The following is a 27,654-nucleotide window of genomic DNA, read 5'->3' as shown; positions in this document are numbered from 1 at the left end:
TGAGTTAAAACTAGTTTTAGAAAAACCCCAGGGCAGGTTTGTTGCTGTTGCTCCTGCTCCTTGATTAGGAATGGTGCATAGTATAGACAGGAGAAACCCTTCTTTAAAAAAAACTAAATTCTATTGCTGGAGTATATGCAAGTAGTGCCACTTTAATCACCCTGCTTGTAAAGTTTAAATAGAATATACAACTTAGAAGCAATGGTGTATGGGAAACTCTGCTCTCCAATCAGAACTTTTAAAAGTGGTCAACTGACTGGCCAAGCATCATACTTGTACCTGATATTAAAACTGAAGAATACCATTTTCCTCCCTTGAATAAACAGGTAGGAAAATTACCAATGAACCAGTAAAAGGCAGCCAGTGAAATCACCCAAACTATATTTTGTGATTTAACAGTAACCAGAGTACAGCCCTCGAAATAAAGTGTATAATACTGGGAGAAAACCTAAGGATACACTCACTTTAAGTATAATATATAGTGAGGTGGCTTTCCTCCACCGTTCCATCATAAGGTCAGCAGTGGAGATGTTCATTGATGATTGCAGAGTGTTCAATTCCATTTGCAACTTCTGGATAACATTCAGGCTTGGGCTGATAAGTGGCAAGTAACATTAGTGCCAGGCAATGACCACCTCCCCATAACATTCAACGGCATTACCATTGCCGAATTCCCCCACCATCAACATCCTGGCGGTCAATCTTGACCAGAAACTTAACTGGACCAGCCACAAATACTGTGGGCAACAAGAGCAGGTCAGATGCTGGGTATTCTGCTGCGAGTGTCTCATCTCCTGCCTCCAAAGCCTTTCCACCAGCTGCAAAGCACGAGTCAGGAGTGATGGAATCCACTTGCCTGGATGAGTGCAGCTCCAATACTCAAGAACATAAGAATTAGGAACAGGAGTAGGCCATCTAGCCCCTCGAGCCTGCTCCGCCATTCAAAAAGATCATGGCTGATCTGGGCGTGGACTCAGCTCCACTTACCTGCCCGCTTCCCATAACCCTTAATTCCCTTATTGGTTAAAAATCTATATGTGTGATTTGAATACATTCAATGAGCTAGCCTCAACTGCTTCCTTGGGCAGAGAATTCCACAGATTCGACACTATCCAGGACAAAGAAGCCTGTTTAATTGGCACCCCATCCAACACCTTCAAAGTTCACTCCCTCCACCGCCGGCACTCCGTGGCTGCAGTATGTACCATCTATGAGATGCACTGCAGCAACTCGCCCAGGCTTCGTCGGCAGCACCTCCCAAACTCGCAACCTCCATCACCTAGGACAAGGGCAGCTGGCGCATGGTAACACCACCACCTCCCAAGTTGCACACCATCCTGACTTGGAAATATATTGCTGTTCCTTCATCACTGGGTCAAAATCCTGGAACTCCCTCCCCAACAGCACTGTGGGAGTATCGTCACCACACGGACTGCAACAATTCATGGCGGTGGCTCACCCCCACCTTCTGAAGGGCAATTGGGGATGGGCAATAAATGTTGGCCTTGACAGCGGCACCCACAATCCCATGAACAAATTTTTAAAAAGCCAGCCTTTAAACCAAGACCCAGCAGAGGGTGCGCCATCAATTTAGAAAAACATGTTATTGTTAGAAGCAAGCTAGAATGGTTAGTGAAACGTTTCCTTCTACTCCTGCTCTGGTCTTATGTTTTATTCTTCTTAATTCTACTTGGGCATTAGTCAAGCAGCTGGTAAAAGTTACATCTGTTCAAACTACTGAAGGGAGCTTGTTTTCCCCATCCTACCTCACATTGGTTCAGGATCTTGAAGCAGTGATATTTTTGGGCTAAGCACACAAGCTTGGGAATCCATTTTATTCCAGAGCAATTGTTGAATCCAACCTCAGGGCAAGCGCAGCTAGTAAATGCAACAATCTCATCAGAGATGTTCATGTGAGCAAATGTTTTTCATGAAGAAAGTTCCCTCCCTGTGGAAGAAAAAGTACATCCTTCTGATCTGAAGAATTAAAGCGCAGAGGCACAGCAGAGCTAAAATAGTATTGGGCCATTTCCACGGGTGATCAAAGTTCAGACTGCAGCAATCTTGCCTTTCCCAATACATCCTCCATCTGGGTCAAAGCTGTAAAAACAGAAATTAGGTGCAGGAGTAGGCCATTCGGCCCTTCAAGCCTGCACCACCATTCAATAAGATCATGGCTGATCATTCAACCTCAGTACCCCTTGATCCCTTTAGCAGTAAGGGCCATATCTAACTCCCTTTTGAATATATCTAACAAACTGGCCTCAACAACTTTTTGTGGTAGAGAATTCCACAGGTTAACAATTCTCAGTGAAGAAGTTTCTCCTCATCTCGGTCCTAAATGGCTTACCCCTTATCTTTAGACTGTGACCCCTGGTTCTGGACTTCCCCAGCTTCGGGAACATTCTTCCTGCCTCTAACTTGTCTAATCCCGTCAGAATTGTATATGTTTCTATAAGATCCCCTCTCATTCTTCTAAACTCCAGTGGATACAAGCATAGTTGATCCAGTCTCTCCTCATATGTCAGTCCTGCCATCCTGGGAATCAGTCTGGTGAACCTTTGCTATACTCCCTCAATAGCAAGAACGTCCTTCCTCAGATTAGGAGACCAAAACTGAACACAATATTCCAGGTGAGGCCTCACCAAGACCCTGTACAGCTGCAATAAGACCTCCCTGCTCCTATACTAAAATCCTCTAGCTATGAAGGCCAACATGCCATTTGCCTTCTTCACCTGCTTGCCAACTTTCAATGACTGATGTACCATGACACCCAGGTCTCGTTGCACCTCCCCTTTTCCTCATCTGACACCATTCAGATAATATTCTGCCTTCCTGTTTTTGCCCCCATAGTGGATAACCTCACATTTATCCACATTATACTGCATCTGCCATGCATTTGTCCACTCACCCAACCTGTCCAAGTCACCCTGCAGCCTCTTAGCATCCTCCTCACAGTTCACACCTGTAATTGATATTATTCAATTCCTTCATCTAAATCATTAATGTATATTGTAAATAGCTGGGGTCCCAGCACTGATCCCTGCGGCATCCCACTAGTCACTGCCTGCCATTCTGAAAAGGACCCATTTATTCCAACTCTCTTCCTGTCTGATAAGCAGTTCTCTATCCACGTCAATACATTACCTCCAATACCATGTGCTTTAATTTTGCACACTAATCTCGTGTGGGACCTTGTCAAAAGCGTTTTGAAAGTCCAAATTACACCACATCCACTGGTTCTCCCTTGTCCACTTTACTAGTTACATCCTGAAAAAATTATGGAAGATTTGTCAAGCACGATTTCCCTTTCATAAATCGATGCCGACTTGGACCAATCCTGTCACTGCTTTCCAAATGCTCTGCTATTTCATCTTTAATAACTGATTCCAACATTTTCCCCAATACCGATGTCAGGCTAACCGGTCTATAATTCCCTGTTTTCTCTCTCTTTCCTTTTTTAAAAAATGGTGTTACATTAGCTACCCTCCAGTCCATAGGAACTGATCCAGAGTCAATAGAATGTTGGAAAATGATCACCCAATGCATCCACTATTTCTAGGCCCACTTCCTTAAGTACTCTGGGATGCAGCCTATCAGGCCCTGGGGATTTATCGGCCTTCAATCCCGTCAATTTCCTGACTAATAAGGATTCCCTTCAGTTCCTCCTTCTCGCTAGACCCTCGGATCCCTAGTATTTCCGGAAGGTTATTTGTGTCTTCCTTCGTGAAGACGGAACCAAAGTATTTGTTCAATTGGTCTGCCATTTCTTTGTTCCCCATTATAAATTCACTTGATTCTGACTGCAAGGGACCTACGTTTGTCTTCACTAACCTTTTTCTCCTCACATATCTATAGAAGGTTTTGCAGTCAGTTTTATGTTCCCTGCAAGCTTACTCTCATACTCTATTTTCCCCTACTAATTAAGCCCTTTGTCCTCCTCTGCTGAATTCTAAATTTCTCCCAGTCCTCAGGTTTGCTGCTTTTTCTGGCCAATTTATATGCCTCTTCCTTGGATTTAACACTATCCCTAATTTCCCGTGTTAGCCACGGTTGAGCCACCTTCCTCGTTTTATTTTTACTCCAGACAGGGATGTACAATTGTTGAAGTTCATCCATGTGATCTATAAATGTCTGCCATTGCCTATCCACCGTCAACCCTTTAAGTATCATTTGCCAATCTATTCTAGCCAATTCACATCTCATACCATCGAAGTTACCTTTCCTTAAGTTCAGGACCCTAGTCTCTGAATTAACTGTGCCACTCCATCTAAATAAAGAATGCTACCATATTATGGTCACTCTTCTCCAAGAGGCCTCGCACAATAAGATTGCTAATTAGTCCTCTCTAATTACACAACACCCAGTCTAGGATGGCCAGCTCTCCAGTTGGTTCCTCGACATATTGCTCTAGAAAACCATCCCTAATACATTCCAGGAAATCCTCCTCCGTCGTATTGTTACTAGTTTGGTTAGCCCAATCTATATGTAGATTAAAGTCGCCCATGATAACTGCTGTACCTTTATTGCATGCATCCCTAATTTCTTGTTTGATGCCATCCCCAACCTCACTACTACTGTTTGGTGGTCTGTACACAACTCCCACTAGCGTTTTCTACCCTTTGGTATTCCGCAGCTCGACCCATACAGATTCCACTTCATCCAAGCTAATGTCCTTCCTTACTATTGCGTTAATTTCGTCTTTAATCAGCACCGCTACGCCACCTCCTTTTATTTTTTGTCTATCCTTCCTGAACGTTGAATACCCCTGGATGTTGAGTTCCCAGCCTTGGTCACCCTGGAGTCATGTCTCTGTAATCCCAATTATATCATTTTCGTTAATAGTTGCCTGCACAGTTAATTCGTCTACCTTATTACGAATACTTCTTGCATTGAGACAGAGTCTTCAGGCTTGTCTTTTTAACAGTCCCTTTACAATTATGCTGTAATGTGGCCCTTTTTGATTTTTGCCTTGGATTTCTCTGCCCTCCACTTTTACTTTTCTCCTTTCTATCTTTTGCTTCTGCCCCCATTTTACTTCCCTGTGTCTCCTGCATAGATTCCCATTCCCCCTGCTATATTAGTTTAATTCCTCCCCAACAGCACTCGCAAACACTCCCCCCAGGACATAGGTTCCGGTCCTGCCCAGGTGCAGACCGTCCAAATTGTACTGGTCCCACCTCCCCCAGAACCGGTTCCAATGTCCCAGGAATTTGAATCCCTCCCTCTTGCACCATTCCTCAAGCCACGTATTCATCTTAACTATCCTGCTATTTCTACTCTGACAAGCACGTGGCACTGGTAGCAATCCTGAGATTACTACCTTTGAGGTCCTACTTTTTAATTTAACTCCTAGCTCCCTAAATTCAACTTGTAGCACCTCATCCCGTTTTTTTACCTATGTCGTTGTTACCTATATGCACCACAACAACTGGCTGTTCACCCTCCCCCTTCAGAATGCCCTTCAACCGCTCCGAGACATCCTTGACCCTTGCACTAGGGAGGCAACATACCATCCTGGAGTCTCGGTTGCGACCGCAGAAACACCTATCTATTTCCCTTACAATAGAATCCTCTACCACTATAGCTCTCCCACTCTTTTTCCTTCCCTCCTGTGCAGCAGAGCCACCCATGGTGCTATGAACTTGGCTGCTGCTGCCTTCTCCTGAGGAGTCATCTCCCGCAACATTATTCAAAATGGTGTATCCGTTTTGGAGGGAGATGACCACAGGGGACTCCTGCACTGCCTTCCTATTCCTGCTCTGCTTGATGGTCACCCATTCCCTACCTGCCTTTGTAACCTTTACCTGCGGTGTGACCAACTCACTAAACGTGCTATTCACGACATCCTCAGCATCGCGGATGCTCCAGAGTGAATCCATGCGCAGCTCCAGTGCCGCAATGCGGTGTGTCAGGAGCTACAGCTGGGTACACTTCCTGCACACACTGGAAGTGTCCCTGATTTCCCACATAGCACAGGAGGAGCATGACACGGGTCTGGGCTCTACTGCCATGACTTAACCTTTAAATTAATTTAATTTGGCAACAATGCCAAAGGTTTCTTACTTATAAGGAAAAAGAAAAATACTCACCAATCCATCAGCCAAATCACTTACCTGCTTGGCTGTGACGTCACACTTCGATTTTTTAAAAACTTTTTGTAAAGAGTTCCGAATACAGTTCCTTATGCGTCATCAGTCATCAATAAAAGCACTTATCTTGGCAAGTTATGAAATTCCCTGAATGTGTGGGGCACCTTTAATATGATCAAATGTGTACTGAATGGTCGTTTAGAAGAAAAACTATGTATACTCTGACACCAGCATGACTACTTTCAACATATGAAGTATAACAGCTTGTTAGATGTTGAGATCTAAATAGTAGGAAAAATATTAATCCCATGTGAATCAAAGATTTAGTTCTCAATTATTTTCATAAACTTCAATTTCAAAATATTAAAATAACTTTTACTAGCCGTGCGTTAAAATAAAAGTGCAACAAGTTTACAAAATGTAACTCCACTGTACAAGATATTCTAAAACTAAATTTGGTTTATGAAATGCATAACTTTCTTAAATTAAAAACTGCATTTACAGATTTTGCTGACTATACTAAACCAACAAATACAGATTAATTGAGCCTCCTTAAGTTTTGATTTCAAAAGCATACTCGTAGTAAAACTGGTCATTTTACCAGCTTTGCCACCACTAATATTGCTAGAGTTATTCCCATGACCTGAAGCACCTTGAGTAACGCACAAAACAATGTATTGGTTTTCAAAAACCATTCCTCTGTGAAAATCTTCTAAAACAGTTCAGCGTTGCTTCTCAGAAAATTCATGTTTCATCCATTCTTCCCAACCACCAGGGAAATGTAGAGCTCTGAAACAAAAAGGAGCAATCAGCCATTATCATCTGAAATTATGTGGTAACAGAACAGTATGAATTTATATTTTCATTGTGGTGGTAAACACTTAGATTAGCATCTTATCACATCAAATCATCTCAAAGCACTTCATATGCTTTGAGTACAGTAATTGTTCTGGAACTGAATTAAAGATAATTATTTACTTTTATTAAAGAATATTTGGCATTTTGCAGACATGGAGAAGCTAACACATATTCCATGAAATCACATTACATCCTCTAATATTAAGTCATCTAACCCCAACAGCCACTTTTCACAAATAGGACACTGGTTAGTAGATGCCTTCTATATATTAATGGGAGATGAATTTAATTTGTGGTCCTTTTGGGATACTGTATAATCCTGGATTTGCTGCTTTGAGGATCCAGAGGGAAGCTGAAGAACAAATAGCAGGTTTTAACTGTAATTTTTCAAAATACTTTGGCAAGTAAAACTGTGCCAGAGGAGAGGGGAAAATGTCACACCCCATCTTCAAAAAGTGAGATGGAGAGGCGCCAGGAAATTATAGCCTAATTAGTCTTACTTCAGTTAGTAAGCAACTAATGTCCATCATGGGAACAAATTACAAAGCACTTGGAGAAACATCAGTTAATCAGCACAGCTTTACAACAGACAAGTTACACTTCTCTAACCCTACAGAATTATTTGAATAGATAACATAGGAGAGATAAAATAAAATGGATTTGACATATGGACTTTCACAAAGTGTTTGATAAGAGACTCATGGCAAAAGTAATGGCACAATGCATTAAGAAAAATCCGGAGTTCCGGAATCCGGACCGATTGGTGGCGGGGTTGTCCAGAATCTGTAAAAACTTTCCGGAATCTGGACCTGCGGTCCCTGCCGACTGAGGTCCCACCGCTGCCCGACAGTGGGTCTCGCCTCATTGCCCCTTGCCGCTGCCCAACCTTGGGCCTCGCCTCACCGCCCCTCGCCATGCCGCTGCCCAACCTCTGGTCTCGCCTCATCGCCGCTGCTGCCTTTACCTCGGGGCCTCGCCTCCTCCGCGGCGGGGCCCCCCCCCGAATGCCTCCTTGCCCGCTGGGCCCCGCCCGACAATCTCATCAACGGGACCGGCAACCCGAACCCGAACAGCTCCTTGGCGAGCACTCACCCGACCCAAACAGCTCCTCGGCGAGCACTCACCCGACCCAAACAGCTCCTCGGCGAGCACTCACCCGACCCAAACAGCTCCTCGGCGAGCACTCACCCGACCCAAACAGCTCCTCGGCGAGCACTCACCCGACCCAAACAGCTCCTCGGCGAGCACTCACCCGACCCAAACAGCTCCTCGGCGAGTACTCACCCGACCCAAACAGCTCCTCGGCGAGTACTCACCTGACCCAAACAGCTCCTCGGCGAGTACCCCTCCCCTCCTTTCTGACATTCTGAAATCCGGAAATACCCAAACTTGGGCTCGGGTGTTTCCGATTCATAACGTCAGAAAGACGTTCCAAAGTCTGGAAAAACGCAGAATCCGGAACGGCCTTGGTCCAGAGGGTTCCGGATTCGGGACGCTGCACCTGTACATGAATAGACACAATTGGGGATAGAAAGTAAAGTTAGGAGTCAAAGGACATTTCTTGGACTATAAAGATGTGGCGAATGGTGTTCGTAGGGATCTGTGTTGGTCCACTCCCAATTACTATATAAATAAATTATCTAGATTTAGGAATTGAAGATCATCAAAATTTGCTGGTGACACTAAACTGGAGGGCATAGCAAATTGTAACAAGGTCTGCGAAAGACTGTTGGAGGACATATATAGGTTAGTCGGATTGGCAAATAAGCGGTGAATGCAGTTGAATGTAGAAAAATATGAAATCATGCATTTTGGAAGAACTGAAAAGATACAAATTAAATGGTAAGATTCTAAATGGCATGCAGGTACACATCATTAAAGGTGGCTGCCAAATTGAGGCGGCCATGAAAAGGCAAATTAAATGCTTGGTTTTGAATTTAGAAATACAAAACAAAAGCAGGATATTGTTGAACTTGTATATGACCTTAGGCTGCAGTTGGAGTGCTGTGTGCAGTTTTGGGCTCACAATATCAAAACAATGGAAAAGGTGCAGCATAGATTCACCAGGGTGTTGTCAGGCTTTACGTGTTGCAGTTTTGAAGGGAGACTTGAGAGGTTAGAGCTTTTGCACTCGAGCTGAGAAGGTTGAGTGACTTCACAGAAGTCTTCACCATTATGAAGAACTATAATAAAGTAAATAGCAATAGACTGTTTCCACTGACCAGTCAGACAGTAACAAGAAGGCACACAATTAAAAATCACAAAGAATTAAAGGGAAGGCTAGAAAAAGAATTGAGGGAGTGGTTTTCTCTGCCACATAGCATTGTTGAAATAGGAATCCAAAATTTAGTTTGAAGGGAAATTAGACAGTTTCTTGCAAATAAAGGAACAAGTGGCACTATTTTGAAAAGTGTAGATGAGCAGAGAGACCTTGGTGTCCATATACCTATATATAAATCCTTAAAGGTGGCAGGGCAAGTTGATAAGGTGATTAAAAAAGCATATGGGTTGCTTTGGTTTATAAACAGAGGAATAGAATATAAAAGTAGAGATTATGTTAGAAATTTATAAATCACTGGTTAGACCTCAGCTGGAGTACTGTGGACAATTCTGGACACCACACTTCAGGAAAGATGTAATGGCATACAAAGGATACACCAGGAAGTTGCCAGGGATAAGGGAGTTCAGTTATGAGGAGAGATTGGAAAAGTTAGGATTGTTCTCCCTGGAACATAGAAGATTAAGAGGTGACCTAATAGAGAGTTTCAAGATGATGAAAGTTTTTGAGAGTAAATAGGGAAAAAATATTCCTTCCGCCGAGTGGCTCAATAACTAGAGGTCATAGATTCAAAATAATTGGAAAAAGATCTCGAGAGGAGATGAGGAGAATTTTTTTCACTCAAGAGTTGTTGGGATCTGGAACACTACCTGAAATGGTGGTGGAAGTTGATCCAGAAATAATTTTAAAATCGAGTTGGACAGGGACTTGAGGATGAGGAACTTACAAGGTTACGGCCAAAAAGCAGGAATGTGGGACCAAGCACGACTGCTCTTTCAAAAAGCTAATACAGGCACAATGGGCCGAATAGCCTCCTTTGTGCTGTAAATTTCTATGATTCTTTCTGTGAACAATACAAGGTATAGAGAGCAAGCATGAGCACAGGTTTAGACTAGGTGGCTTACATGGAGAAAAATCACCGACAGACTTGACAGGATAGGAAAAGGACCCTTTTCTTGTTCTGACAGTCTATGAATGCAGTCCCATTCCAACTCAGGCCACACGCAGCTATGATTCACTTTTGACCAACAGTTTTTCCCAAGTAACCGAGCAATAAAGTAGATATGCAAGTAACATGATATTTTATGTTGCCAGTATTGTACTCACCTACTGTAGCCCACTGATGCAGCAATATCTAAAGCCTTCTTGCTCCTGATTCCTGCCAAACATGAAAAGACAATTTTGTCTGATGTAGATGGCATTTTCCCATTGTAGGTCTCCATAAAGCTGCTGGGGTCCAACTTCAAGGCTTGCTCCACTTGTCTCACTTTAGGCAAATGGAAAAACAAATCAAAGTAACTCATATTTAAAACAGTTCCACCAATATAAAATATTTATTGTAAACGGATAATATTAATGTTTTTTTTAAAATGGTCACAGATCCAAAAAGAACATTTAACTTTTTGCCACTCACGATGCTATGGCTATTCTCATAGGTTAAATAATATTTTAAAATACAAATTATAGCAGTTTCTGTTTTACATACTTAACTAGTAAAGTATAAATCCAGTTAGAAAACAATACTTTACACTAAAACGCTACAGGTAAGGCTGTGATTACACCCTGTAAATCAAATTAGCCTTACCTATTGGAAGGCTGATAGCTGATGACAGAGTACAATCGGAATTATGCAGTTGAATAGCCAACTAGTAGCTGAACGCCACCCTGTTTATACATTTACTGTTGGTTCAAATAAACATCCATGTTGCATTTCCAAAAGGCATTTGATAAGGTGTCACATAAAAGGTTGCTTTGCAAGATGAGGGGTATTATATTAGCATGAATGAGGATTGGTTAACGAACAGAAAACAGAATAGGGATAACTGGATTATTTTTCGGTTGGCAGGCTATAACTAGTGGGATGCTGCAAGGATCAGTGCTTGGGCATCAGCTATTTACAATCTATATTAATGACTTGGATGAAGGGAGCACGTGTAATGTAGCCAAGTTTGCTAATGATATAAAGATGGGTGGGAAAGCAAATTGTGAGAACACAAAAAATCTGCAAAGGGATATTAGACAGGCTAAGTGAGTGGGCAAAAATTTGGCAGATGGAGTATAATGTTGAAAAATGTGAGGTTATCCACTTTGGCAGAAATAATAGAAAAGCAAATTATAATTTAAAATGGAGAAAAATTGCAAAGTGTTGCAGTACAGAGGGACCTGGGAGTTCTTGTGCACGAAACACAAAAAGTTAGTATGCAGGTACAGCAGTAATCAGGAAGGCAAATGGAATGTTGGCCTTTATTGCAAGGGAGATAGAGTTTAAAAGCAGAGATGTCCTGCTTAACAGGGTATTGGTGAGGCCACACCTGGAATACTGAACACAGTTTTGGTCTCCATATTTCAGGAAGGATACACTTGTATTGGAGGCCATTCAGAGAAGGTTAACTAGGTTGATTCCGGCGATGAGGGGGTCGACTTATGAGGATAGGTTGAATAGGTTGGGCCTATACACATTGGAGTTCAGAAGAATGAGAGGTTGAAGCTTAAAAGATAATGAGGGGGCTCTACAAGGTGGACGCAGTGAGGATATTTCCACTCACAGGGAAACTAAAACTAGGGGACATAGTCTTAGAATAAGGGGCCACCCATTTAAAACTAAGACGAGGAGAAATTTCTTCTCTGAGGGTTGTAAATCTATGGAATTCTCTGCCCCAGAGCTGTGGAGGCTGGGTCATTGAATATATTTAAGGCAGAGATAGACAGATTTTTGAGCGATAAGGGAGTAAAGGGTTATGGGGAGCGGGCAGGGAAGTGGAGCGGAGTCCATGATCAGATCAGCCATGATCTTATTGAATGGCGGAGCAAGCTCGTGGGGCCAACTGGCCTGCTCCTATTTCTTATGTTCTTATACTCTCTGGAGTTTAGAAGATCGAGAGGTGATCTCATTAAAACATACAAGATTCTGAGAGGGATTGACAGGGTAGATGCTAAGAGGTTGTTTCCCCTGGCTGGAGAGTCTAGAACTAGGGGGAATAGTCTCAGGATAAGGGGTCAGTCATTTAAGACTGAAATGAGGAGGAATTTCTTCACTCAGAGGGTTGTGAATCTTTGGAATTCTTTACCCCAAAGGATTGTGGATACTGAGACATTGCATATATTCAAGGCTGAGATAGATGGATTTTTGGACTCTTAGGGAATCAAGGGATATGAGGATTTGGCGGGAAAATGGAGTTAATGAATGGCAGAGCAGGCTCGAGGGGCCGTATGACCAACTCCTGCTTCTAATTCTTATGTTCTGATGTTCTTATCCTATTCGTGGAAGGAACAGGGAAGATTATCCCAGAGGCATGCTTCCCTATAGCATTTTATAATTCAGTAAGATGTAGTAACCTGGTTTTACAGGATATCCTGTTTTTACTTTTGTTATGAAAGAGTGTTTGTTTTTGGTGCAGTGATCACAAGATTATTGGCCCAAAATGTGCGGTCAGCGGTGAAGCGAAAGCATTCAGCGCTGGCCTGAATTACGCTTCGCACAAGGACGTCGCAAACTGTGTTGAGAACTTTGGGTTTTCCAACATTCAATTCAAATCAACGGAGATTAGTGGGGATCCTCTTGTGCGAGTTGCTGTGAAGTCAACAAGCTACCCCAGCAGCCAATCAACACACAGAAATCTGAGATTGCAAACAAGGAAGTGAGTAAGCTCTTAAAATTCTAACTTCAAAAAATTGTTAGCGCGAACAAAACAAAGATTGGGGCTCTCATATGGGGAAAAGGCAAACCTGAAATAAAGATGAACAAACTTTAAAAACATTTTCTTTTTGTAAGTCTTTTAAAATTGTTAATTTTTAATATTTAATAAAATGAGCACATTTTATTCTGCACAAAATTAAAATTAGATTTTCAGGCCTTTAACCTTTGTTTAGCCGTCAATATGCTGTTAAAACCTCAGTTACACCTAATTCCTTTGGGTCAAACTTTTAATGGGGGAATTTAACAGCATAATTACTGCAGAAGAGCCAGAGTTTGTCAGTTTCCCTAATTTGGATGATTACACAGATTGGCAGCTGTTTGGGGGCGAGGGGCACAGCGGAGCCTGTGTTGGAGATGTGAATGACAGACCGCAATTTCAGCTTGCGCCTGTGGTCAGTTTCAAAGCTGGAATGAAGGCAAATGCTGCCAGTTCAGAGTCATTGCGACCGCAAATTCCAGGCCGTTAGCCTCCAAATAACAGGTGTTGCTATGGGAACCTGTAAAAGTCCTTTTCGTGAGATACATGGAACATTCTTTGTTCCAGTCATACTGAGGTCCTCTCTATGACCTCTGATACATTGATGACTGTGTCGGTGCCACTTCCTGCTCTCGACTGGAACCGGGAAATTTAATTAACTTTGCTTCGAACTTTCACCCTCCCTTACTTTCACATGGTCCATCTCTGACTCTTCCCTTCCATTCTCGATTTCTCTATTTCCATTTCTGGGATAGGCTGTCTACCAATATTTACTACAAGCCTACCGACTTCCATGGCTACCTTGATTATACTTCCTCTCACCCCATTGCCCGTAAGGACTCTATTTATTCCATTCTCCATCGCTTCTGTTCCGACGATTCCACGTTCCACAGCAGAGCTTCCGAAATGTCTTGCGTTTTTCTCAGCCGAGGATTACCCTCCATTGTGGTTGACAAGCCCTCGACCGTGTTCGTCCCGCCCTTCTGCCCACACCTGTTCTCCCAAAATCATGAGAATCCCCCTTGTCCTCACCTTCCACTGCACCAGCCACCACATTCAACGGATCATCCACTGACATTTTCGCCACCTCCAGTGCGATGCCACCAAAAACAGATTCCCTTCCCCGCTCCGGTCAGCATTTCGAAGGGACCATTCTCTCCGCAACTCCCTGGTCCACTCTTCCATCACCCCCTGCACCTGTTCTGCTTCCCCCAGCACTTTCCCATGCAAGTACAGGAGATGCAACATCAGCCCTTTCAACTCTTTCCTTCCCACCGTCTAGGGTCGCAAACACTCCTTCCGCGTGAAACAGCAATTTACTAGTACTTCTTCCAAGTTAGTAGACTGTCTATTCACTGCTCACGATGTGGTCTCCTTTACATTGGGGAGACCAACACAGATTGGGGGATGGCATTGCTGAACACCTCCGTTCAGTCTGCGAAAGTGACCTTCAACTTTCAGTCACTTGCCATTTTAATTCTCCATTCGACTCCCACTTAGACCTCTCTAACCCTAACCTTCTGATGAAGCTCAAGGAACAGCACCTCTACCAGGCACCTTTCTGCCATTTGGCCGTAACATTGAGTTTTACAACTTTAAACCTTAACCACACTACAATTTTCTCTCAGACAGCAGTGCTGATAATGGAGGATGGCTGCACCACAGCCACTGGGAGCGGAGGAGGTGTGAGCTGGGGATCCCTGATTGGTGCACAGCCAACAGGGTGGTCTACACTCCTGGGATCTACCTGCCTTTCTTCTGTTACATTTCTGAGTCACTAGAGGCTTCTCCACTTGGCCAGATTTTCTGTGCTTCCCTCCCGCTCTGCTATTCTGCTGTAACCATTTACACCTCCTTTGGACCTATCTTTTATTTTTATACTTGTCTCATTATCTCCTCCTTTTGCCTTGCACCATCATCACTGGTCATTTAATCACTCTTGCCCTCCACCCTATAAAGAACCCTTTGTTCTTTTCCTACTCCCTTTTCATTCGGCCCTGTACTTAGAATCATACAGCACAGGAAGCCATTCAGCCCATCATGCCTGTGCTGGCTCTTTGAAAAAGCTATTTAATTAGTTCCATCTCCCTGCTCTTTCCCCAATAGCCCTGCTATTTTTTTCCTTTACAAATATATATCGAATTCCCTTTTGAAAGCTACAATTGAATCTGCTTCTATCATCACTTCAGAAAGCTGTCTTGAAAATTTTCCAGTTCTGATGAAAGGTCACCAACCTGATACATCAACTCCGTTTCTCTCTCCACAGATGCTACCTGAGCTGACAACCATTAGTACTTTTTCTCATTGTAAAATACACACGAGGATAACTTAAAATAATGACATTTTATAAAGATTTGCTAAACATGCACCATTTCTGCCACCCAGGGGCAGCACGGACCAGACTACACTGCGATATGTGTGCGCCCCAAGTCCGTGCAGCAGAGCTGGTCGGCAATCGTCTTGGTTAATCCTTGCCACTGGACCAAGACCAAGCTCTGTCAAGCCCATGTGGTGGCTGGTGTGCAACGGCCAGCACATGTTTAAAAAACAATTCACGTACAGGCATCTTCCAGATCTGGAATATTAGGTCCTTCATTGAAACACCTGTGAACTCATCCCTTTTTGGTGTGATAGCAAGTCATCCTCGATTCGAGGGACCGCCTAAGGAGGAAGAAGATTTTTAAATTATACTAATTTTGGCATGGAGCATAGGAACTGAGTCCAAATGGTACAGACATTTTTTTTTGGATAAGTTACTAATTTTGCAAAAGTTCTAAATTATTGAACAATTCAATTAAAAAAAAACTATATATTAGGAGATGGATATTATAGGCAGCCTAACCCTTTGGAGCTAGGAGCCAGACGTATCAAAACCAGGGCCTAAGCTCTGGAATTCCCGCCCTAAACCTCTCCGCCCTCCTTTAAAACGTTCCTAAAAACCTACCTCTTCTGCTCCAATATCGCCTTTATGTGGATCAATGTCATGATAGCACTCCTATGAAGCACCTTGGAACGTTTTACCAAGTTAAAGGCGCTATACAAATACAAGTTGTTATTGAATGGGCCGTGCATATAGTTACATAGAAATGTGAGCCGTTATGTGCAAATTTGGGCAATCCCCATTCACCGACAATGCAAGGCAGAAAGTGAAATGCTCCAAAGTGAGACAACACAAAAAAAAAGCGCACATCTAAATCAGCTTTGCGCATAAATGTACAAGAAAGAAAATTGGCAGGGGCTTGCTGGTGCAGGACAATAGGCCATGTCTGGGGGCTGCACATATGCAGCTCTGGTCAGGGGGGTTGGCGGGCCGGTGTTTAGGCTCCCCAGATGGTGTTTAGGCTCCCCGGACGGTGTTTAGGGTCCCCGGACACCGTGTCAGCATTCACTGCAATGTTTGTGACATTCCCAAAGTACAGGATCAATAAGCAGTAACGATAGGTGTTGGAAATTCACAATAAAATTGGAACTGGCCTGTTGGGCCAAACAGACTTTTCACACTCAGAACATTCTTACGAATGATGTCAATGTAATGCAGCACATGACTGCTAAAAGAATTTCCTCCTCTCTCAACTCCAGAAATTACTAGCTGAGACTGCTTAACTCCACATTCAGTTAATGTCAATAATGTTAGTGCCTGTTTTTTTTTAATAAGATCAGTGTATTGAACCAAAACAATAAAAAATCCAAGATGTAGTACGGTAGTCCAAAGTATACGGCCAACTTTCTGGTCCTGGTATAGTCACCAGGGCTGGATTGCTACAAGTGAATTGCTTGTACACAGAACAGAGTTCAATCTTACATTATATTCAGAGGTCAGTTCATCATCATAATTAATGTGTGCTTTTGGCTAGGCTGTGTCCACAGCTGGAAGCTTACTAAGCGGGGAACATAAGGTATAATGCAAGATGGTAGCCTTTAACAGGATGCTGGGAAAAGAGTTGCAGCTACTTAAAGGTAAGGATGGGATAAAAAATTGTTTGAACATTTTCAAAGGTGGTAAAGGAAAAGAAGTGGCAGGCAAAATCCAAGGGAAAGTAAACCCAATGTGGAGCTACAAAATAGAGTCTGTGAGAAAGTGACAGAGCAATGTAACATCTGACTGGCTGGTGTATGGCTGAATTGGAAATGCTGCAGCATGAGACGAGTGAGGAGTGTTGCCCTTTTTGACACTGCAGGACACACTCACCAGAAGATGACTGACTGCGCAGTACAAAAAGCAGAAGGTAGTGGCCAAACTCAGTGTTGTGGACAGACGTGGAAGGAGAAAGCATACTTTAAAGGAACAAGGCAAAGAGGTTTCAGGGGGATATAGACAGGCTAAGTGAGTGGGCAAGAACATAGCAAATGGAATATAATGTGGAGAAATGTGAAGTTATCCACTTTGAAGAAAAAATAGAAAAGCAGAGTATTTTTTAAATGGTGAGAGATTGAGAAATGTTAGTGTTCAGAGGGACCTGGGTGTCAGTGTACATGAATCACTGAAAGTTAACATGCAGGTACAGCAAGCAATTAAGAAAACAAATGGTATGTTGGCCTTTATTACAAGAGGATTTGAGTACAATAGTAAAGACATCTCATTGCAATTATATAGGGCCCTGGTAAGACCACACTTGGAGTATTGTGCACAGTTTTGGTCTCCTTACCGAAGGAAGAATAGACATACTTGCCATAGAGGGAGTGCAACAAAGGTTCTTCAGTGTCCTGCAGGGATTCTTCACTGCAGTCAAGGCCACCTATGGTACAAACTCCCAAGGCCCCACCCCACTCCTGGCCAAGAACGGGGAAACACTCATCAAGGACACCGAGGCTGTCAAGGCCCAATGGAAGGAGCACTTTGAAGATCTCCTCAATCGAGACTCTGCCTTTGACTCAAGTGTTCTCGACTCCATCCCACATCATGCGACCCGCCACCAACTCAGTGAAATTCCAACGTAGCAAGAGGTATGCAAAGCCATAAAACAGCTGAAGAATAACAAGACTATGGGTGCGGATGGAATTCCTGCTGAGGCGCTGAAGTCTGGCGGAGAGGCACTGTTGGCGTGGATACATGACCTCATCTGGAGGGAGGAAAACATGCCAGGAGATCTCAGAGATGCAGTGATTGTGACCATTTTTTTAAAAAGGGGACAAGTCCGACTGCGGCAACTACAGGGGACTCTCCCTGCTATCAGCCACTGGGAAAGTTGTCGCTAGAGTTCTCTTCAATCGACTTCTCTCTGTGGCCGAGGAGCTCCTCCCGGAATCACAATGCGGATTTCGTCCCCTACGGGGCACAACAGACATGATCTTTACAGTGTGACAGCTGCAGGAAAAATGCAGGGAGCAGCGCCAGCCCTTATACATGGCCTTTTTCGATCTTACAAAGGCCTTTGACACCGTCAACCGTGAGGGTCTATGGAGCGTCCTCCTCCATTTCGGATGCCCCCAAAAGTTTGTCAACATCCTTCGCCTGCTTCACGATGACATGCAGGCAGTGATCCTTACCAACGGATCCATTACAGACCCAATTCACGTCTGGACTGGGGTCAAACAGGGCTGCGTCTTTGTTCCAACCCTTTTCTCAATCTTTCTCGCCGCCATGATCCACCTCACAATCAACAAGCTCCCCGCTGGAGTGGAACTAAATCACAGAACCAGTGGGAAGCTGTTTAACCTACGCCGCCTCCAGGCCAGATCCAAGATCACCCCAACCTCTGTCGTTGAGCTGCAGTATGCGGACGATGCCTGCGTCTGCGCACATTCAGAGGCTGAACTCCAGGATATAGTCAATGTATTCACTGAGACATATGAAAGCATGGGCCTTACGCTTAACATCCGTAAGACAAAGGTCCTCCACCAGCCTGTCACCGCCGCACAGCACTGCCCTCCAATCATCAAGATTCACGGCGCGGCCCTCGACAACGTGGACCATTTCCCATATCTCGGCAGCCTCTTATCAACAAAGGCAGACATTGATGCGGAGATTTAACATCGCCTCCAGTGTGCCAGTGCAGCCTTCGGCCATCTAAGGAAAAGTGTGTTTGAAGACCAGACCCTCAAATCTACCACTGAGCTCATGGTCTACAGGGCTGTAATAATACCCTCCCTCCTGTATGGATCTGAGGCATGGACGATGTATAGAAGGCACCTCAAGTCGCTGGAGATATATCATCAACGATGTCTCCGCAAGATCCTGCAAATCCCCTGGAGGACAGGCACACCAACATCAGTATCCTCGACCAGGCTAACATCCCCAGTATTGAACCACTGACCACGCTCAATCAGCTTCGCTGGGCAGGCCACATAGTACACATGCCAGATACGAGACTCCCTAAGCAAATGCTTTATGCGGAGCTCCTTCGTGGTAAACGAGCCAAAGGAGGACAGCGGAAACGTTATAAGGACACCCTCAAAGCCTCCCTGGTAAAGTGCGACATCACCACCGACAACTGGGAGACCCTGGCCGAAGACCACCCGAGGTGGAGAAAGTGCATCCGGGAGGGCGTTGAGCTCTTCGAGTCTCAACGCAAAGAGCGTGAAGAGACCAAGCGCAGGCAGCGGAAGGAGCGCATGGCAAACCAGCTCCACCAATCCCTTCCCTCAACAAATGCCTGCCCCACCTGCAACGGTCTGTGGCTCTCGTATTGGACTGTTCAGCCATCAAAGAACTCACTTAGGGAGTGGAAGCAAGTCTTCCTCGATTCCGAGGGACTGCCTATGACTGACATCAGACTGATTCTTGGGATGAGGGGATTGTGCTATGAGGAGAGATTGAGTAGACTACACCCATATTCTCTAGTTTAGAAGAATTAGAGGTGATCTCATTGAAACATACAAAATTCTTACAGTGCTTGACAGGGTAGATGCAGGGAGGTTTCTCTTGGCTGGAGTGTCTAGAACCAGGGGTCACAGTCTCAGAATAAGGGGTCAGCCATTTAAGACTGAGGTGAGGAGAAATTTCTTCACTCAGAGGGTTGTGAATCTTTGGAATTCTCTACTTCAGAGGGCTGTGGAAGCTCAGTCATTGAGTATATTGAAGACAAAGATCGATAAATTTTTGGATATTAAGGGAATCAAGGGATATGGGGATAGCGCAGGCAAGGTAGAAAATCAGCCATGATCTCACTGAATGGTGGAGCAGACTCGAAGTGCCAAATGGCTTACTCCTGGCTCCTATTTCTTATGTTCTTATATTAATACCATGTAGCAGGTCGATGGTCTAAGATTAAATGCCACAGAGCTTTGCCTGCCAATCTATTCCACATGTGGTGCTCAATCATACCAAGCTTTCACACAACCTTATAGCTCAGCTCTTTGATAGATTCTCCTGCATAGCCATACTTCAACAGAGAACATTCAAATTGTAACTTACAATTGAAAACCTGGACTTAGACATTTTCCATGGAATTTACACATCAAATCATTGTAACAATCTAGCTGTGTAATAAGTGGCCACTTACTAACACCCAAGATGGGTTACATTTTGGTCCTTCAACTTACGTAATCTCAACACGTCTCAGCTTTCATGACAAGATGACAAATTAAACAAAGGAATAGCCCCAAACTGGAGGAGGCCACAGAAATCATAAGCACAGGGCTCACTTCACTCACTTGAAGGCAGCCACGCTGGACATTCTTGCATACAAAAGCATGGAGACAGTAGGACAATTTCAGCCCAGTCAACCCTGCAAAGTGTTTTCCACCAATATCTGGGTGTCCAAGTTGGAAGAACTGCCCCACAAACGAGTCAAGCAACAGCCTGACGCAGTCATACTCATAATCATATCTATCAGCCAACATCCTATACTGCTCCATTACCATCTCTGGGTATGTCCTGTCCACTAAGGCACAGTGATATACAATCAGGTGGGAGTGGCCATGAGAGTCCTCAACACTGACTCAGTTCCATTGAAATTTCATGGCTTCAGGTGAAGAAAGCATCCCAATTGTTACCACCTACTACACCTCCACTCACCCCTCAAGTGACAAATCCTTCTTGTTGAGCATCACCTGCAGGAAGTTCTGAGAGAAGAAAAGACACAGAATGTATTCCGGGTAGGGGAATTCAATATGGCCCTGCAATACCACCAATTGAGGTGATTGAGTTCTGAAGGACATAGCTGTCAGTGTCAGGTCATGAGGAACTAATCTACTCGTCCTTGTCCTCAGCAACTTTCCTATCACAAACACATCTGTCCACAAGAGCATTGGTAGGAATGATCATAGCACAGTCCATATGAATAGCAAGTCTTGTTGCCAGTGAGGTCATCCCCACCGTGTATTGCGGTACTACCATCGTGCTAATTGGAACAGATTAAAGCTAAAAATATAGGAATCCAAAACTTACCATGCATGAGGTGCTGTGGGCTATCAGCAGAATTATATACCATCACAATCTGTAAAGCCATAGTGCAGAACAAATCTCATCATTCTTAGCTGTCTATAGCCTGCTGCTTTTCATGTTGAGCAATGTCAACTAGGCTGAAATTCCCTAAATCTTGCCTCGAATCGATTCCAAACAAATGGCCAATTCAGAAAGCATTAAGAATCAGCCATGTAGTGTGCAACAGGAGTCACATGTACACCAGACAGTATACAGGTGGCAGGCTGCCTTCTCTGAAGGACATTAATTAATCAGTTGGGTTTTTACGACAACCCAGAAGCAATCCCACAAATTGCAGACTTACTGAATTCTATTCCACAACTTGCCATAACAAAATGTGAACTCTCAATCGCTGGATTGCTAATCCACGATCAGCATTTGTTCTCGATATTCCAGACCACCAACCCTACCATTTTCCCATTACAGTCTTGTTGTTTCTTAAATGCTGCAACCTCTTCCTGCTGTTTGATCACCTTCCACACAAATATTTGATCACGTCAGTCCTCATTTTGCCCTTAACATCTGCTCCCCTGCGTTTCTAAAAGTATTGTTTAGATTAATTCTAGCTATCCTTTCATGTATCTTGTATATCCTAGAAGGTCCCCTCTGAGATATCAAGTTTGAAGAACCATAGCTTATCAAGTTATTCATCACAGATGTTCTGGCCAGGTAGATAAGGTGGTTAAGGCGGCATACGGAATACTTGCCTTTATTAGCCGAGGCATAGAATACAAGAGCAAGGTGGTTATGCTTGAACTGTATAAAACATTAGTTAGGCCACAGCTAGAGTACTGCGTGCAGTTCTGGTCACCACATTACAGGAAAGATGTGTTTGCACTAGAGAGGGTACAGAGGAGATTTACGAGGATGTTGCCTGGACTGGAGAATTTAGGCTATGAGGAAAGATTGGATAGGCTGGGTTTGTTTTCTTTGGAACACAGGAGGCTGAAGGGAGCCCTAATTGAGGTGCATAAAATTATGAGGTGCATAAAATTATGAGGGGCCTAGATAGAGTGGATAGGAAGGACCTATTTCCCTTCGCAGAGGAGTCAACAATCAGGGGGCACAGATTTAAGGTAGGAGATTTTGAGGGGATTTGAGGGAAAATTTCTTCACCCAGAAGGTGGTGAGGGTTTGGAACTCACTGCCTGAAAGGGTGATAGAGGCAGAAACACTCATCACATTTAAAAAGTACTTGTATGTGCACTTGAAGTGTCGTAACCTACAGGGCTACAGACCAAGAACTGGAAAGTGGGATTAGGCTGGATAGCTCTTTGTCGGCCGGTGCGGACACGATGGGCTGAAATGGCCTCCTTCGGTGCTGTAATTTTCTATGATTCTATGATGTTCAACACTCAGCATCGGTTGCTTTCCTCCGGATGGCCTTGAGGGCCTGCATGACCCACTTATGTACCAGTGAGCAGAACTGTACAGAGCACTCCAGGTACAGCCTGGCCAGAGCATAGTACAGCTTCAGCATTAGTTCTGGGATCGGATTCCAAACAATCTGGCAACATAACCCAGAATCCTATTTGCTTTATCACCTCACACTAGACAAACATTTACAAATACAATAATTATAAAAATGACAATATACCAGAAGGTGGATTATGCCCATACCCATAAAGATATACTCACATGGTACATTTATAGATCCAGGAATCTGTCCAGTCTCCTTGAGCTCCCAGGGTTCTCGAACATCGATCACAACAATTTTATTTGATTTAAGCAACTGTTTTAATTCCTGGTAGGTGACCGATTCAGGGGAAGCTGTACAAACACTTCGGTAGCTGCTGGGTTGGCTTATGTAAACTGGAGCTATATATAAAAATAATGTGATGAAATTTAATGTTATGAAAACTGGGTTTTTAAATTTATTTTTAATTGATCACAGGAATTCTGATACAAAATTGGAAACATGCTCACCTTGAAACAATTTTACCATGCAATAATTAGCAAGATCTTTCCAATTTCTATGACAGCAAGTAGCATGTAATGGAATATTTCACTGTAAAATATCCTTGTACCATCATGACGAAAGTACTGGCTTAAGTCACATTATTTATAAAGACTATATTACATTGCTCAAGTGCCTGAGGAAGAATATAACATAAGAAATAGGAGCAGGAGTAGGCCACCTGGCCCCTTGAGCCTGCTCCGCCATTTAATAAGATCATGGCTGATCTGATCATGGACTCAGCTCCCCTGCCCTCTCCCCATAACCCTTTATTCCCTTATCGCTTAAAGATCTGTCTATCTCCGCCTTAAATATATTCAATGACTCAGTCTCCACAGCTCTCTGGGGCAGAGAATTCCATAGATTTACAACCCTCCGAGATGAGGAGGAATTTCTTCTCAGTTTTAAATGGGCGGCTCCTTATTCTGAGACTATGTCCCCTAGTTTTAGTTTCCCCTATAAAAGTGGAAATATCCTCTCTGCACCCACCTTGTCTAGCCCCCTCATTATCTTATGTTTCGATAAGATCACCTCTCATTCTTCTGAACTCCAATGAGTATAGGCCCAACCTATCTTCATAAGTCAACCCACCTAATCTCCGGAATCAACCTAGTGAACCTTCTCTGAACAGTCTCCAATGCAAGTATATCCTTCCTTAAATAGGGAGACCAAAACTGTACGCAGTACTCCAGGTGTGGCCTCACCAATACCCTGTACAGCTGTAGCAGGACTTCTCTGCTTTTATACTCGATCCCCCTTGCAATAAAGGTCAACATTCCATTTGCCTTCCTGATTACTTACTGTACCTACATACTCACTTTTTGTGTTTCATGCACAAGGACCCCCTGGTCCCTCTGTACTGCAGCACTTTGCAATTTTTCTCCATTTAAATTATAATTTACTTTTCTATTTTTTCTGCCAAAGTGGATAACCTCACATTTTCCCACATTATACTCCATCTACCAAATTTTTGCCCACTCACTTAGCCCTTTGCACATTTTGTGTGTCCTCCTCACAATTTGCTTTCCCACCCATTTTTGTATTATAGGTAGGTACAAAAGCTTAGGTACAAGAGAACTTACAATTTTTATGAGAAAACAATTCGTAATATGTTAGTGTGTAGGATAAAATCAGAAAACCTCATCATTCTGTTAATGTCTATAAATGTCATTTAATGCACTTTCTGGGTGGGTGGTTAAGGTGGTCAAAGTAGTCTGCTTGATCAAGATCTTCCCCCACCCCAAGAAAAAACAGACTACCCACACTGCAGAGAAACTGGTATATCAACATTAGCTAAAAGAAGTTTCCCCCTTGATCAGCACTGTGTGCTTTTCATGGGCCCTTTGAGTTTAACCTGGTGGTTTAAGATAACAAGGAATCAATGTTTCACTATGGCATAGGAATTGTTGGAAAACACCTTTTAAAATGTTCAGGACTGCTTGTGTTACTTCTTTCCATCATTCCATGAATACATACGACTGGACATAGAATTTCTTTGTACCACAAAAGATAATTTGCAATTCTGGTAACATTACTGTGCATCAATGACATGAAATGCAGAGATAGCTGCTGCTGACAAATGTCACACACAATAGTGGTGAAATATTATTTCCTCTGCTTGGTGAGTTGATAACAAGGGAGCACAAATGTAGGATTGCTTGAGTGCTAGTGTTTTGAGTTAAGGTTCACTTACAGTTCGGAGTTGGGGTAAGGTTAGGGATTATGATTAGGTGTTGGGGGTTAGGATTAGGACTGCAGGGTTGGTGCTAGGGCTAGAATCCGGTATCGGCAATGCATTGTTAATAGCGGAAACCATTAATGGCAACGCCGCAGACATTAGATGCGCCTGTTTTAATTAGACCGGTAAAGGAGTACTGGGTGTCAGTAAGCGCAAGTGCTACCTTGAAGAGGGAAACACAAAAAATACTTGGTCTAATCATACTCACAAAGGCTTGCACTAAATCAGCATTTTGATACTTCTATCAATTGTGGAATAAATGCTTTGCGGTGCCCAATGGTTGCAGAAGATCCTAAGTATTCATGACCCTTACTTCAAAAGTAATGTTCTGCATTTTTTTTACGCTACTGCTGACCATTTTATACACCTCTAGAACAGCACCACCTGGGTGTCTCATTTCAAGGTAATGGCATTTGCCCATGCACTAAGTTGCTCCAGCCCAGCTCACACCCGATTCAAACCCAGGCCAATGTCAAGTGATGTTCAGACCTGTTCTGCTCAGGACTGGTGAGTGAAAGTCCATGCTTTGCAGCAAGTCACTTTAATTCTCCACCCCACACTGGCCTCCTGCACAGTTCCAACGAAGCACAATGCAAGACATTCGAGGAATAACACCTCATATTTCTACTGGACACTTTACAGCATTGAGTTTAACAACGTTAGACCTTAATCACCACTCCTATTTTGTTTTGAGTAGCAAGTGCTCATAATGGAGGATGGCTGCACCAGAGCCACTAGGAGTGGAGGAGATCTGGAGGCTGGTGCTTGGGGTGGGGAATCCCCTTTCGGTACATGGCTGAAGGGGTGGTCCACACACCTGGCATCGACTTGACTTTCTTCTGCTACACTTCTGGACCATAGATTTTCCGTGCTTCCCACCCACTCTGCAATTCCACGGTAACCATTTACATCTCATTGGACCCATCTTTTGTTTCTTTACATGTCTCATTTTGCCTTGCACGATCATCACTTTTGTCACTTAATCATCTCCTGCCCTCCATCCCATGACAGACATTTTAAACCACACCCATGTATTTAACAATGAGGATCAATAAGATGATAAGAACATAAGAAATAGGAACAGGAGTAGGCCATTTGACCCCTCAAGCCTGCTCTGCCATTTAATAAGATCATGGACTCAGCTCCACTTCCCTGCCCGCTCCCCATAACACCTTATTCCCTTATCGCTCAAGAATCTGACTATCTCCACCTTAAATATAGTCAATGACCCAGCCTCCACAGCTCTCTGGGGCAGAAAATTCCACAGATTTACAACCCACAGAGAAGAAATTCCTCCTCATCTCAGTTTTAAATGGGCAGCCCCTTATTCTGAGACTCTACCCACTAGTTTTAGTTTTCCCTGAGTGGAAATATCCTTCTGCATTCACCTTGTCTAGCCCCCTCATTATCTTATATATATTTTGATAAGATCACCTCATTCTTCTGAACTCCAATGTGCATAGGCCCAACTTATCCTCATAAGTCAACACCCTCATCTTCGGAATCAACCAAGTGAACCTTCTCTCAACAGCCTCCAATGCAACTATACCCTTCCTTAAATACGAGAGACACCAAAACTGTACGCAGTGCTCCAGGTGTGACCTCACCAATACCCTGTACAGTTGTAGCTGGACTTCTCTGCTTTTATACTCGATCCCCCTTGCAATAAAGTCCAACATTCCATTTGCCTTCCTGATTACTTGTTGTACCTGCATACTCAATGTATTTAATGCACAAGGACGCCCAGGTCCCTCTGTACTGCAGCACTTTACAATTTTTCTCCATTTAAAATATAATTTGCTTTTCTATTTTTTCTGCCAAAGTGGATAACCTCACATTTTCCCACATTGTACTCCATCTGCCAAACTTATGCCCACTCACGTAGCCTGTCTATATCCCTTTGCAGATTTTGTGTGTCCTCCGCACAATTTGCTTTCCCACCAATCTTTGTATCATCAGCAAACTTGGCTATATTACACTCGGTCCCTTCATCCAAGTCATTAATATAGATTGTAAATAGTGGAGGCCCCAGCATCGATCCCTGTGGCACCCCACTAGTTACTGTTTGCCAACCGGAATATGACCCATTTATCCCAACTCTGAACCCACAACCTGCTGATTCAAAGAGCTGAGAAAGATACCCGCTGAGCCAGGGCCCGGAACATTTTCCAGTTCTGACGAAAAGGTCATCGATTTGAAATGTTGACTCCACAGATGCTGCCCGGGCTGAGAACCGCATTCGCACTGTTTCTCATGGCAAAATACACACGAGTATAATAAAATAATGATATTTGCAAAAAAGAACGTTGTTAAACATGCACCGCTTCTGCCACAATGGTATTTAAAAAAAAATCATACTCGTTTCAGCCTTGAGCTGCTGAGCGCCCACTTCCGGTCCACCCCAACCCTCCCAGCTGCAGGAGAATGCCGAATCAGAGGCCGCTTTTCACTCACCCCAAGAGGGCAGCGAGTATCTCCTTTCCTGTCGGCAGAGCTCGGCGGTCGAGAGCTGGTTCACTGTCCGCAGCAGCAGCGCCGAAATGAAGCCCAAGGTGCGAGACATGCTCTGGAGCAAAGGCTCGAGCGCAGACCCCAGCCCAGGGATTCAAAACCAAACCACCGGACGGAAGCAGCCCGCGCCACTCGTTCCGGAGGGTGGAGGCTGGCGCATGCGCGTGTTGAGGACCGGCGG

The 27,654-nt window shown here is 43.8% G+C and overlaps 1 protein-coding gene across 1 annotated transcript; it reads right to left on the bottom strand.

Moving 5' to 3' along the window:
- Positions 1 to 6,445: 6,445 nt before the first annotated feature.
- tstd3 (thiosulfate sulfurtransferase like domain containing 3) lies at positions 6,446 to 27,639 on the bottom strand. The gene is made up of 4 exons (XM_070885420.1): positions 27,417 to 27,639; positions 22,906 to 23,085; positions 10,336 to 10,495; positions 6,446 to 6,881 (listed from the first exon to the last, which is right to left on the bottom strand). Exons 1-4 carry the CDS (start codon positions 27,523 to 27,525, stop codon positions 6,815 to 6,817), a joined length of 516 nt encoding a protein of 171 aa, XP_070741521.1. The 5' UTR covers positions 27,526 to 27,639; the 3' UTR covers positions 6,446 to 6,814.
- Positions 27,640 to 27,654: the final 15 nt, after the last annotated feature.

This window comes from Pristiophorus japonicus, chromosome 7 (genome assembly GCF_044704955.1).
Source record: "Pristiophorus japonicus isolate sPriJap1 chromosome 7, sPriJap1.hap1, whole genome shotgun sequence".
Lineage (NCBI taxonomy): Eukaryota > Metazoa > Chordata > Chondrichthyes > Pristiophoridae > Pristiophorus > Pristiophorus japonicus.
This window is presented reverse-complemented; position numbering and strand designations above follow the sequence as displayed.

Excerpts from the sequence above, each read along its gene's own strand:
- tstd3 (XM_070885420.1), bottom strand. The coding sequence starts at position 27,525 with ATGTCTCGCACCTTGGGCTTCATTTCGGCGCTGCTGCTGCGGACAGTG. Across the intron at positions 23,086-27,416 it reads ATACTCGCTGCCCTCTTGGG|CTCCAGTTTACATAAGCCAA; the intron begins GTGAGTGAAAAG and ends TTTTATATATAG. Across the intron at positions 6,882-10,335 it reads GCATCAGTGGGCTACAGTAG|AGCTCTACATTTCCCTGGTG; the intron begins GTGAGTACAATA and ends TTTTTGTTTCAG.